At 40.8% G+C, this 14,014-nt stretch overlaps 1 protein-coding gene across 1 annotated transcript; it reads left to right on the top strand.

Annotated features, from left to right (window-relative positions):
• The first annotated feature begins 3,022 nt into the window (after window positions 1-3,022).
• LOC123632804 (olfactory receptor 5V1) lies at window positions 3,023-3,950 on the top strand. The gene is given in 2 exon segments (XM_045543476.1): window positions 3,023-3,565; window positions 3,567-3,950. Coding segments are annotated over 2 exon segments (927 nt in total).
• Window positions 3,951-14,014: the final 10,064 nt, after the last annotated feature.

Below are 14,014 nucleotides of genomic sequence, written 5' to 3'. Positions count from 1 at the left end.
ACATTGGTCTAGGGAAAGAATTTATGAAGAAAACCCCTAAGGAAATCACAGCAACAACAAAAATAAACGCATGGGACCTGATTAAATTCAAAAGCTTCTGCACAGCCAAAGAAACAGTTACGAAAATAAACAGACAGCCTACAGAATGGGAAAAAATTTTCGCATACTACACATCAGATAAAGGACTGATAACGAGAATCTATTTAGAACTCAGGAAAATCAGCAAGAAAAAATCAAACAACCTTATCAAAAAGTGGGCAAAAGACATGAATAGAAATTTTCCAAAAGAATAACAGATTTAAACCTTAAATGGGAAATGATTAGAATTCTAGAAGAAAATGTAGGAAAAACTCTTACAGACATTGGTCTAGGCAAAGAATTTATGAAGAAAACCCCTAAGGCACTCACAGCTTCAACAAAAATAAATGAATGGGACCTGATTAAATTAAAAAGCTTCTGCACAGCCAAAGAAACAGTCACGAAAATAAACAGACAGCTTACAGAATGGGAAAAAATTTTCACATACTACACATCAGATAAAAGACTGATAACAAGAATCTATTTAGAACTGAGGAAATTCAGCAAGAAAAAATCAAACAATCCTATCAAAAAATGGGCAAATGACATGAATAGAAATTTTTCAAAAGAAGATATAAGAATGGCTAACAAACATATGAAAAGATGCTCAACATCCCTAATCATCAGGGAAATGCAAATCAAAACCACAGTGAGATACCACTTAATTCCGGTGAGAATGGCCTTTATCAAAAAATCCCCAAACAACACATGTTGGCATGGATGCGGAGAGACAGGAACACTCATACACTGCTGGTGGGAATGCAAACTAGTGCAACCCCTATGGAAAGCAATATGGAGATACCTTAAACAGATTCAAGTAGACCTACCGTTTGATCCAGCAATCCCATTATTGGGCATATACCCGGAAGAACAAAAGTCATTCTTTAACAAAGACACCTGTACCTGAATGTTTATAGCAGCACAATTCACAATCACAAAGATGTGGAAACAACCCAAGTGCCCATCAATCCACGAATGGATTAGTAAACTGTGGTATATGTATACCATGGAGTACTACTCAGCTATAAGAAATAACGATAATATAACATCTCTTTGGTTCTCCTGGAGAGAGCTGGAACCCATTATATTAAGTGAAGTACCCAAAGAATGGAAAACCAAGCATCACATGTACTCACCAGAAAACTGGTTTCCCTGATCATCACCTAAATGCAAATCGGGGAAGGATAGGAATTGAATATCAGACTGAGATGGGGTGAGGGGAGGGGATGAGTGTATGCCTACATGATGAGTGCGTTGCACACTCTCTGGGGAATGGTCATGCTTGAAGGTGCTGACTCGGGGAGGTGGGGGGGGAGGGGATGGAGGTATGACTACAAGGTGAGTGCCAGGCACACTGTCCGGAGAATGGACACACTTGAGGCTATGACTCAGGGGAATGGGTTGGACATGGACAATGTATATAACCTGAACTTATGTACCGCTATGGTGATCTGAAATGAAAAAAAAAAAAAAAAAAAGAAATTTTCCAAAAGAAGATATAAGAATGGCTAAGAAACATATGAAAAAATGCTCAACATCCCTAATCATCAGGGAAATGCAAATCAAAACCACAATGAGATATCACTTAACTCCGGTGAGAATGGCCTTTATCAAAAAATCCCCAAACAACACATGTTGGCGTGGATGCGCAGAGACAGGAACACTCATACACTGCTGGTGGGAATGCAAACTAGTGCAACTCCTGTGGAAAGCATTATGGAGATACCTTAAACAGATTCAAGTAGACCTACCATTAGATCCAGCAATCCCATTATTGGGCATCTACCCAGAAGAACAAAAGTCATTCTATAACAAAGACACCTGTACCCGAATGTTTATAGCAGCACAATTCACAATCCCAAAGGTGTGGAAACAACCCAAATGCCCATCAATCCATGAATGGATTAGTAAACTGTGGTATATGTATACCATTGAGTATTACTTAGCTATAAGAAATAACGGTGATACAACATCTCTTTGGTTCTCCTGGAGAGAATTGGAACACATTATATTAAGTGAAGTATCCCAAGAATGGAAAAACAAGTATCACATGTACTCACCAGAAAATTGGTTTCCCTGATCATCACCTCAATGCACATCAGGGAAGGAAATCAATTGGATATCAGACTGAGACGGGGGGTGGGGGGAGGTGATGGGTGTATGCCTACATGATGAGTGCATTGTGCACCATCTGGGGAATGGTCATGCCTGAAGGTGCTCACTCGGGGAGGTGGGGGTGGGGATAGGGGATGGAGGTATGACTACATGGTGAGTGCCAGGCGCACTGTGTGGAGAATGAGAAAGGACGCACTTGGGACTCTGACTCGGGGGGATGGATGGGACATGGACAATGTATATGACCTGAACTTATGTACCCCCATGATGAGCTGAAATAAAAAAAAAATTTCTTTTCTATATTTTCAAAACATTCTAAAACAAACACACTATTTTAATTAGAAAAAATAGAAAAAAATTGTATCAGCAATCAAGGATGGAAAGAGGGAGCAGGGATGGCTTTAAAGAAGCTAATGAAGACCTGGGACTCTCCTATAGACCGTATTGTGCAACACAGATTCACACATCACCAAGAAAATGCATGTGTGCCTGACAGAGACATTATTAACAGAGAACACTTAGGATGCATTGTGCCCTTTTGTGATTATTCTTTGTAATTTAAAATTGCCAGTGCTATATATTTTAAATCAATTTGATCTACAAGTGAAACATTGGATGTGTTTACAACTGTTTTGGGTGGTAGGTATGAGGTATGGTTTGCCAGAGTGCTGCTTCTCTAATTTTGTGCTTATTGCATGTGGTGATGACATTTATTTGTAACCCTTTTTCTTTCGGTCATTTTGCAGATCATTGTTATTGTAGTATATGATTGATTATTGTAGTCTGTGCTTCCCTTTGCGAAATTCCTAAAAAGAAAGCAGGCAATATCATGAAAGACAAGAATCAAACAGCTCTATATGAATTCATAATCTTGGGATTCTCTAATCTAAATGAATTGCATTTTTTACTATTCATCATCTTTTTTCTGACTTATATCTGTACCTTGGGAGGAAATATATACATTATTTTGGTGACTGTGGCTGATCTACATCTACATACTCCCATTTATTATTTTCTAGGGAACTTGGCCTTTCTTGAGGTCTGCTATACCACCACCAATGTCCCCCAGATGATGGTGCATCTTCTATCAGAGGAGAAAAACATTTCCTATGAAGAATGTGTGGCTCAACTTTTTGCTTTTATTTTCTTTGTAGGATCAGAGTGTCTCCTCCTGGCAGCAAAGGCACACAATCATTACACTGCAGTCTGTAGGCCCTTAAGGTATTCTATAATGATGAACAAGGCCCTGTATACCCAGTTAGCAGGCTCAGGCTGCACTGGGGGATTTCTCAATTCAGTGGTGCACACAGTGTTGACGTTCTACCTGCCCTTCTGTGGCAACAATCAGATTAATTATTTCTTCTGTGACATTTCCTCTTTTGCTGATCTTGTCTGGTGGGTACACTTCTATCAATGAGTTGGCACTGCTGTGCATTGGGGTCTTCATTGGTTGGACTCTTTTCTTGTGCATCATCCTTCCCTACCTTTTCATAATCTCCAGCATCTTAAGGATCCACTCCCTAGAGGGATGACAGAAAGCCTTTTCTACATGTGCCTCCCACCTCTTCATTGTTCTTCTCTATTATGGAAGTGCCATCTTCACACATGTACAATCCATCTCTGCTTACTCCCTGGAGAAAGACAGGCTGATCTCAGTACTGTACAGTGTTGTTACCCCCATGCTAAACCCTGTAATTTATACATTGAGAAATAAGGACATCAAAGCTGCTGTAAAAACTGTAGGGAGCAAGTGGTAGCCACAAATTCCATCCTTTGATACGTAGCATCACTTATATTTGCTCAGTAATCTTATACTAGAAAATTAATTTTCACCCATCAGCTCTTTCTGGTGACAGTTAATAGGTGATTGCATCTCGTAGTGCTTAATATTTTGAAATAAAGATAAGCTGACTGCAGTGTTGGGACAGATAATGAAGAGTTGGCACACTCAACAAGTGTACATATTCTAGAGCTCTTGTTAGTTCTCTGTGAGAGACATCAATGCTACTTTTTTAAGATATCATCTTATTTATTTTTTCCATTCATGAATCCTCCATTCAAAGATAGTGTGTGTCCCTCTTGTGTGCAATGTTTGATGCACTTCACTGCTTTGTGCTTTTCCTCCTTCTTGATATTACTTCCTGTATCTTAAAGAATATGAAAGATTTTTCCTCATGATACTCAGATGTGTTTGCTATATTTTTCTATTCTTATTAAAGTCGTGCTATACTTTATTAGGTTCTTCTTAATGAAACATCATCACCAACAGATTAAAGTTCATATTAGGAAAAGGCAGTCACAGTTTCTCGATTCCAGTTTATATGTATCCCTTACTCTGTTCTAACAGTGGAATATCCTAAAGGGATTTTTCTAAGAATAAGTCCACATGACAGAATGTTATTTTATAGGATTTTTTAAATTTAGGAAATCGTTTTCCAAAAATTTGGAAAACAGAATAAGATGAAAATATACCAAAAAAACTGAAGTTTTTTGGGGGGCAATGCAAATTCTTGGTTATGTAGTAATCACAGTTAAAAAAGAAAGTAGGAATTATATATGTTGAAAACAAAAGTACTAAATTCTTGATTTTCATGTATTATTACCAGATAAGGGAGAGTCATGAAGTCAATACATGGGCAAAAAGTCAAAGGGGTGAAAGAGAGAAACAAATACAGAAAACAGAGAGAAAATTTAAAAGATAGGGAAAGAGACACAGAGATGCAAAGAATAGAAAACAACACACAATGTAAGAGTGTATGAGATTGAACATAGAAAGAATGAGGTGTACAGATTAAGCAGAGAGAAATTGTCCAGCATCTTCCTTCATTATTCTCTCAGGACCCTGTTCTTTTACTTCTCATACCCAGTAATGCCTCCCTAAATTCAGTCTTGACATTTTCAAACTTTATGTACTGTTGGTACAGTTCTCCAGTGGAGTATCTGGTCCCCATTCCCATCCTGTTTTAAGGTACCCTGCACATGACTTTTGAATTAACTTTCCTAAAATAGTGCTGTGTACATTCTTCTGTACTAGCACAAGAACAGAGACATAGACCAATGGAACAGAATAGAGAACCCAGATATAAAACCATCCTCATATTGTCATCTAATCTTTGACAAAGTAGACAAAAGTATACACTGGGGAAAATAATCCTAATTCAATAAATGGTGCTGGGAAAATTGGACAGCCACAGTAGAAGACCGAAACAGGATCCAAACCTTTCACCTCTCACAAAAATCAACTCACAGTAGACAACAGACTTAAATATAAGACAAGAAACTTTAAAAATTCTAAAATAAAATGTTGGAAAAACTCTTGTAGACATTGGCCTAGGCATAGAATTTATGAAGAAGACCCCAAAGGCAATCACAGCAACAACAAAAATAAACAAATGGGACCTGATTAAATAAAAAAGCTTCTGCACAGCCAAAGAAACAGTCACAAGAGTAAACAGACAACCTACAGAATGGAAAAACATTTTTGCATACTGCACATCAGATAAAGGACTGATAACAAGAATCTATTTAGGACTCAGGAAAATCAGTAAGAAAAAATCAAACAACCCTATCAAAAAGTGGGCAAACAACATGAGTAGAAATTTTTCAAAAGAAGATATAAGAATGGAAAACAAACATATGAAAAAATACTCAACATCTCTGATCATCAGGGAAATGTAAATCAAAACCACAATGAGATATCACTTAACTCCAGTGAGAATGGCCTTTATCAAAAAGTCCCAAAACAATACATGTTGGCATGGATGCGCAGAGACAGGAACACTCATACACTGCTGGTGGGACTGCAAACTATTCCAACCCCTATGGAAAGCAATATGGAGATACCTTAAACAGATTCAAGGAGACCTACCATTCGATCCAGCAATCCCATTATTGGGCATCTACCCAAAAGAACAAAAGTCATTCTATGACAGAGACACCTGTACCCGAGTGTTTATAGCAGCACAATTCACAATCGCAAAGATGTGGAAACAACCCAAATGCCCATCAATTCATGAATGGATTAGTAAAATGTGATATATGTATACCGTGGACTTCTACTCAGCCACAAAAAACAATGGCGATTTAGCACCTCTTCTATTATCCTGGGTAGAGCTGAAGCCCATTCTACTAAGTGTAGTATCCCAGGAATGGAAAAACAAACACCACATGTACTCACCATCAAATTTGTACAAACTGATCAACACTTAACATGTACATACAGTAGTAATATTCACTGGGTGTTGGGCAGGTAGGAGGAGGGTGCAGGGAGGAGGGGATCAGTATATTCACACCTAATGGGTGTGGTGTGCACCATCTGGGGGATCGACATGATTGAAGTCCTGACTCAGGTAGGGCAAAGACAATATATGTAACCTGTGAACTAAAATAAAATATTAAGGATCACCCCCCACTGGCTGACTGAATGGACCCCCCTCTTGGCCAAGGGAATATCCTAAAACTAAATTGCCTGCCATGAGGAAGGAGGTCAGACATGCCTCATCATGCCCCTCTCCCTTCTTGGGGACATCCTTTGTAACCCATTTACAGGCCTAAGGGTATGCAAGACAAATCTGTAGGTCCTCAGTTTAGACAACAAATGTATGTCCGGTGGCTTGTCTCAGATTAACAGCTCCTTATGTTAAATCATTCCAAGCCTTTAGACAAAGCCTCATATCTTTAACCAATTACAAGTCAAAGAATATTTAAACCCACCTATAACCTTAAGCCCTGCATGCACCACTCCCCCTCCTTTGAGATGGCCCACCTTTTGGAGAGAAACCAATGTACACTTTGCATGTATTGATTTATGACTTTATCTGTAACCCCATCTCCATGAAATGTATAAAACCATACTGTAACCCAGCCACAGCAAGTCCACTTGCTCAAGACTTCTTGGGCATGGCTCTGGGTCATGGTCTTCAAATTTGGCTCAGAATAAATCTCTTTAAAATTATTTTACAAAGTTTGGCTTTTTTTTCATTAACAAACCTAAACATTTGTACCCCTGTAATATTCTGAAATAAAAAAAAAGGAATTGCCATATAGCACATTCTTATCCTATACAAATTCTCCTATGTGGAATATACTCCATGATCTGAATAAAATATTAAACATAAAAAACTTCCGTACTGTTAAAGAAAACTCTATCAGTTCACACACTCTTAACTATATTTATTTGTAGTCAATGTACTTAATATATACTACCTATCTTGTAATCTCACCTGTAGAAATTGTAAATAATCCTTCTCTCGATAGGACTTGATTTTTCCTGACTACACACCACCACTATGAACATTCCCTTAATTTGGAATTTATATCTCTATAATTCTTTGTTCAAAATTCTCTCAATCTTTATAGTTTCATTGAAAATTGACTTTGTCCCACATCATTCCACCTAGAAGTGTTTTCTCTCCTTTTTAAGTGACATTTCACTACCTCAAATGGTGGTGGTGGTGGTGAGAGTTCTTTGACCAATCTATTTAAAATTACAACTTCCCACCACTTTAGTAACTCTTAATAAACCCATTCTGTGCCTTTCCATTCACAGCAATTATCAAAAGCTATTATTATCTGATTTATGTATCCCATTCACCTCTTTATCTTTAGGGCCAAGAATCATTCCTAGCTTACAGTAGGTGCTGAATAAGTAATTTTGAATAAATGTATGAATGTACCAAATTATCATGACATTGAACATAATGTAGTATGTGTGTGTGAAAGTCTTTGCTTTCTTATGACTTTGTATGCTTCTAGTGAACATGCATCTTGTAAGAAGTATATATCTTGATCCAAGAACAGAAAGGTGACCAGCTGCAGAGGGATCCCAACATGGGGGACCTAACCCTTTTGATGATTGACAGTCTTACTCAATATTAGTAGATATCTTTTCAGGCTGGGTAAAGGCTTGTTCAACCAGAAAGGAGATGTCTGAGGTTCCAAGATGGGCTCCTACCAGTAGATGCTAGCCTGGGACAGGGACTTTGCTGAGTTCCTGTGCATGTACACCAGCACAGAACAGAGACAAGCCTTGGAGGATGAGAGGAGAACAGACATCAGCAGTCCAGGGAAAGAGGCCAAGCAGATGGGAAATGGCATACTGGTGATGGATGACATGGACTGGCAGCTGCAGAAATAGCTCATCAGCTCCTCCTCCTACAGTAAGGATGTCAGCAGGCACCACAACAGCATGGCTGACCTACGGAAGTTTGAGGCCAAGAAAGAAGGGACCTGGAAACCAATGGAGGTAGAGAAGGCTCAGACAGGGAATATCAAGCTTCCTGTGTCCTGGGACTCCCCTTCTTTTTGTTTCCCTGGCTTCTAACTATTGGCTCATTCTCTGAACTGGCAGCCCCATTGTTGACACTACCCAGAAGCCGTGCGAGCCAGGGGCATTTCACAAGGTAACTACTTCATCTACTCCACAGGTGGTGTTGCTTTCTGCAGTCTTCGCCTGGATCCACTGCACAATGTCCTGTGGTCACCCATGAACTTTGAGTGGAGCCTTAATGGGAACCTGGTGAGCCTTTTCTATACCATGAACTCAGTGATCTCACAGGTCATCAAGATGGTCATAGGCTCCCCTTGTCCATACAAAGTGATAACAAACACTCTTTTGAATCTGAGATAACCCAGCAAGTAAGCAAAGTCCTACATCTAGAGTAAAAATTACATGCTTCCTGGAATTGATACAGGAAACTAAGGGTACTACCACTTGCCCTCCTCTGGATAAGGATAACCCTCACAAGTGGGCTTAAATTAAGCCTTCAAGAAATAGTTTATGAGAGACACTTCCTGAGGTAAGTATCGTAATATAGTTAAGAGTAAGAAAGCAGAGTAAAGCAATATGTCAAATGAGTGGGTCAGGTGTTAACCACTATGCATGAGTTTGTCTTTTTTAGGTTTCTGCCCCAGTTGGAAGAAGAGAAGTGGGAGGGACCCTGTGAAGTGCCTCTAATAACTCACACCTTGTTGAAATTGTCAGAAGTAAAACTTTGGGTCCATCATACCATAGTAAAGAGGGGTCCCAGAGAAGAAGAGAACCAAGCCCCCAGAGAAGGGACTAGACTTTAGGCGATCTAAGGTAACTGTTTAAGGAAAGGAAAAAATGAAAATGTTGATATTTTTGCTAACATTTCTTTGGTTTTTTTGTTCTATCTATAGGATGCAGAGACAACTCCTTAGTTAGAATTTCCCTCAGCTATCATCTCTTCTGTTGATCTGTATTTGTATATGTCACCTTAAACCTTGTTCAGTCCTATATATGATTCCTGAATTTGAAGCAGCCAGTATCTCAGATCACCTACAGAGTGCAACTAATAGCTATGCACTCAGAGGTCACATGTCTCTTTCTAGCATAGTCCTGTATCAGACATTGTGTACAAGGTGACAGTCCATTTTTCCTTGTCAATCCTCACTGTTGTAATTTTTGGTTATGATTTTTTTTGGCCTGGCAATCTGTTGTTGTAAATATACTGCCAAAGCTTTGCAATGACATACATGAGTATAAACCTTACATCTGAGACAACACCTAAAATCAGCAGGAAGTAGCTTGATGACGATGTTGCCCCTCCCATAGGTATGGAAGGAAAATATTGACAGTGGGGAATATGTAGCAGAGGTAATGGTCTGGAAAAAAAAACAGCAAAAATATTTTCTGTCTGTTTAAAACATCCTCCACTCCTTTTTTAGAACTAAAACCTGCATCGATGCCTAAAGCCAGTGGTTGGGAGGATCAGGCTAAGTCTTTTGTTCTTTGTGTTGCAGGAGATGGCTTAGCTATGCCAGCCTGGTGCTGGCCCCCAGGTGGGCCCAGGTTGGCCCTGGTGGGTGGAGATTACAGGATTTGTCTCTGAAGAGATGGAATGGTTAGAATAATTAGCACAGTATCCTAGATCTGAGGGACCTCCCTTTAAAAGTTCTGTATTTCTGCTTAGGTTCAGGAAATTTGGATTTTGAGATGAGAAGGTCTACCATTTTTCCTTTTTTTGCCAGCCAAGTAATAAACTTCTTTTTCCTTCTCCTCAAACCACATGTTCTCCTTCTTCTGATGCAGGCTTAGGGACAAGTGCTGAGCTTTTGGTAACAGAACCTCCATATTATTTCCCATAATGGCTGTACTAATTTACATTTCCACCAACAGTGGAAGATTTCCCTTTGCTCCACATCCTCACCAGCATTTGTTATCTTTTGTATTTTAGATAATAGTCATTCTCACAGGTATAAGGTCTTAATTCTCATTTCTGTGATGATTGGTGATGGAACCAAAACAGTATTGAGAATTATTCTTTGAACATTTATATAAGAAAGAATTTGAGAGTTCAACAGAAAAGTGAAAGGAAGGAGGAGAGCAGGCAGCCAATGTGACCGCATCTGGGTGGGAGTGAATCCCCAATATGGAAGTGGTGAATGAGTGTCTCCTTGTGACCCACATTCTCACTGGGAATTGTGCAATTCAGGCCACAGGAGAGCACCTTGATCCTCCCAAGCTCTTGATCTAACCTGGGGAGAGACCAGGAGACTGTGAGAAAGGTCTGTTCCAGGAATTGTTCCACTTACTAACCCAGACACAGGAGAGACTCAGGCCAGTGCTTGGAGATCAGCCGATCAAAGTGGGAGGGGCTTACACAATGAGGACTGAGAAACTAGTGTAGTGAGGACTTCAGTCACTGGCACTGGAACCAGGATCCCCACTGCACCCACCCCCAACAGTAGAGCAGGAACAGAGTTGCTGGGAAGGTGTGGTATTGACTCAGGTGGAAATTCCTACATCCCAGGGCAGCATTTTGGACTAATAGCAACCTGAAGTGACTAACTGGGTGTCCCAACTGGCTGCTACAGTTGGGACAGAGGAATGAGCCCAACCAGGTCTTCTGGAGTATGAGAAGGAGGCAGGTCCTGCTTCTACTCACCTGTCTGTGGTACTGGGACTCTCCCTCCCTCCCAATGCTGAGGCCTTGGGTCAGCAACAGTCACTCTGCTCCTGACTTGGGCATTTCTCCAGGGGCCTGAGGATAGCCCCTTGAACCTTGTCAGTGCCAATGTTTGCACTCACCATTGGGAGCCTGAGTGAACTCTTCCCTGGTCCAGCTTTGCCCAGTTCTGCCTCCCTCTGAGACAGGTCTTAAGTCCCAGATCCCTGAGCATTTTACAACTCAACCCAGTGTATGGGACACCTGAGTACCTCTCATTGTTAACAGAGGTCAGACATAAACCCTATTGCTACCACTGAAGGTGGCTCTTATCTGCAAGTGCCACCTAATGGTCTGAAGGTCAACCTATACAGACCATTACATCTGCTTACACGAGTGCAGAGCACTTGGGAATGAGACAAGTCCTCACAACCTCTGCTACTACCATCACCAATGCCACTCCAGCTACTCAAAATGTCATAGCCTTGCTCACCTACCCTGTGCACAACTACTACAGCTGGCATTTGAGAAAGCCATCACACAGGCTATTTACAACAAAGGAAATCATACAGAGTCTTTTTTTTTTTTTTTTGAGACAGAGTCTCGCTCTCTTGCCTGGGCTAGAGTGAGTGTCATGGCATCAGCCTAGCTCACAGGAACCTCAGACTCCTGGGCTTAAGTGATCCTCCTGCCTCAGCCTGCCATGTACTTGGGACTACAGGCATGCACCACCATGCCCGGCTAATTTTGTCTATATACACTTTTAGTTGTCCAGATAATTTCTTTCTATTTTTAGTAGAGACAGGGTCTCACTCTTGCTCAGGCTGGTCTCGAATTCCCGACCTCAAGCGATCCACCCACCTCAGCCTCCCAGAGTGCTAGGATTACAGGTGTGAGCCACTGTGCCTGGCCAAGGGTCTTCACACTGAATGTACGTAGGAACAAAACTAAATGGCCATACCCAACACACATTGTCACATCCTCAAGAAAAAAAAGTCCCTCCCAAAGAAACTAAATTCAACAATAAAAAGAAGCAACTGTTTCTATAGATGTATAGAATCCAGAAAAAAAGATGTAGGAAGCAAGAAAAATCAAGGTGTTATGACACCACCCCAAAAACACTATAATTCTTCAGCAATGGATCCTAACCAAAAAGAAATTCTTGAAATGCCATACTAGGACTTCAAAATAATTTCTTTTATGTGGTGAATTACATTTATAGATTTTCGTATGTTGAACCACCCCTGAATCTCTGGGATGAAACCTACCTGGTCGTGATGAATTATTTTTTTAATAAGCACTTGGATACAATTTGCTAGGATTTTATTGAGAATTTTTGCATCTATGTTCATGAGAGAAATGGGTCTGCAGTTTTCTTTTTTTGTTGCATCCTTTCCTGGTTTTGGTATATAACTCAGGAAAATCAGCAAGAAAAAATCAAACAATCCTATCAAAAAGCGGGCAAATGACATGAATAGAAAATTTTCAAAAGAAGATGTAAGAATGGCTAACAAACATATGAAAAAATGCTCAACATCCCCAATCATCAGGGAAATGCAAATCAAAACCACAATGAGATACCACTTAACTCCGGTGAGAATGGCCTTTATCAAAAAATCCCAAAACAACACATGTTGGCGTGGATGCGGAGAGACAGGAACACTCATACACTGCTGGTGGGAATGCAAGCTACTGCAACCCCTGTGGAAAGCAATATGGAGATACCTTAAACAGGTTCAAGCAGACTTACCATTCGATCGAGCAATCCCATTATTGGGCATCTACCCAGAAGAATAAAAGTCATTCTATAACAAAGACACCTGTACCCGAATGTTTATAGCAGCACAATTCACAATCGCAAAGATGTGGAAACAACCCAAGTGCCTATCAATCCATGAATGGATTAGTAAACTGTGGTATATGTATACCATGGAGTATTACTCAGCTATAAGAAATAACGATGATATGACATCTCTTTGGTTCTCCTGGAGAGAGTTGAAACCCATTATATTAAGTGAAGTATCCAAAGAATGGAAAAACAAGCATCACATGTACTCACCAGAAAGCTGGTTTCCCTGATCATCACCTAAATGCACATTGGGGAAGGATACCAATTGGATATCAGACTGAGATGTGGGGGTGGGGGCAGGTGGGGGGAGGGGATGGATGTATGCCTACATGATGAGTGCATTGCACACCCTCTGGGGAATGGTCATGCTTGAAGGTGCTGACTCGGGGAGGTGGGGGGGGAGGGGATGGAGGTATGACTACATGGTGAGTGCCAGGCGCACTGTCTGGAGAATGGACGCGCTTGAGGCTCTCACTCAGGTGGATGGGCGGGACATGGACAATGTATATAACCTGAACTTATGTACCCCCATGATGAGCTGAAATAAAAAAAACAAAAAAAGAATAATAAAAAAATAAATAAATAAATAAAAATAAAAACAAAAAGAGAAAACAAACAAAACAAAAAACCTGTTATTCCGCAACCAAGAGTCCAAGCTTTTTCCCGCTGATATCTCCTGTCCACAGAGTTCACATAAAGCCACAGCTCTTGGTGTGGGGTCATGGACTATAAAATAGAGCTGCGTAGGGACCCGTGTGGCCCCCTATGGATCCGCAAGGGCTAGCCATGGGTCCCAAGATGGCGACCACGCACCTGCCGGTCGCTGGCGCCGGGGGAGAACGTTCAGAGCTTGGCAGGTGCCAGAGCCCACAGCAGCTCACTAGATGGGGGGCCGCCAAAGAAGAAAAAGAGAAAAAAAACTCCACTTTATAATTTCACAATCGAGGTCCTTCACCTTGGCGCAGCTCCGCCCCCTCTCCCTTCAATCGCTTCGTTCCCACGGGGATCCCCCGGAGTCCAAGCTGTTTCCCGCTGATGTCTCCTGTCCACAGAGTTCATACAG

The sequence above is a fragment of the Lemur catta genome, chromosome 2, assembly GCF_020740605.2.
Source record: "Lemur catta isolate mLemCat1 chromosome 2, mLemCat1.pri, whole genome shotgun sequence".
In the NCBI taxonomy this organism is placed as follows: Eukaryota; Metazoa; Chordata; class Mammalia; order Primates; family Lemuridae; genus Lemur; species Lemur catta.
Note: the sequence above shows the minus strand (reverse complement) of the source record. Positions and strands in the feature narration are given on the sequence as shown.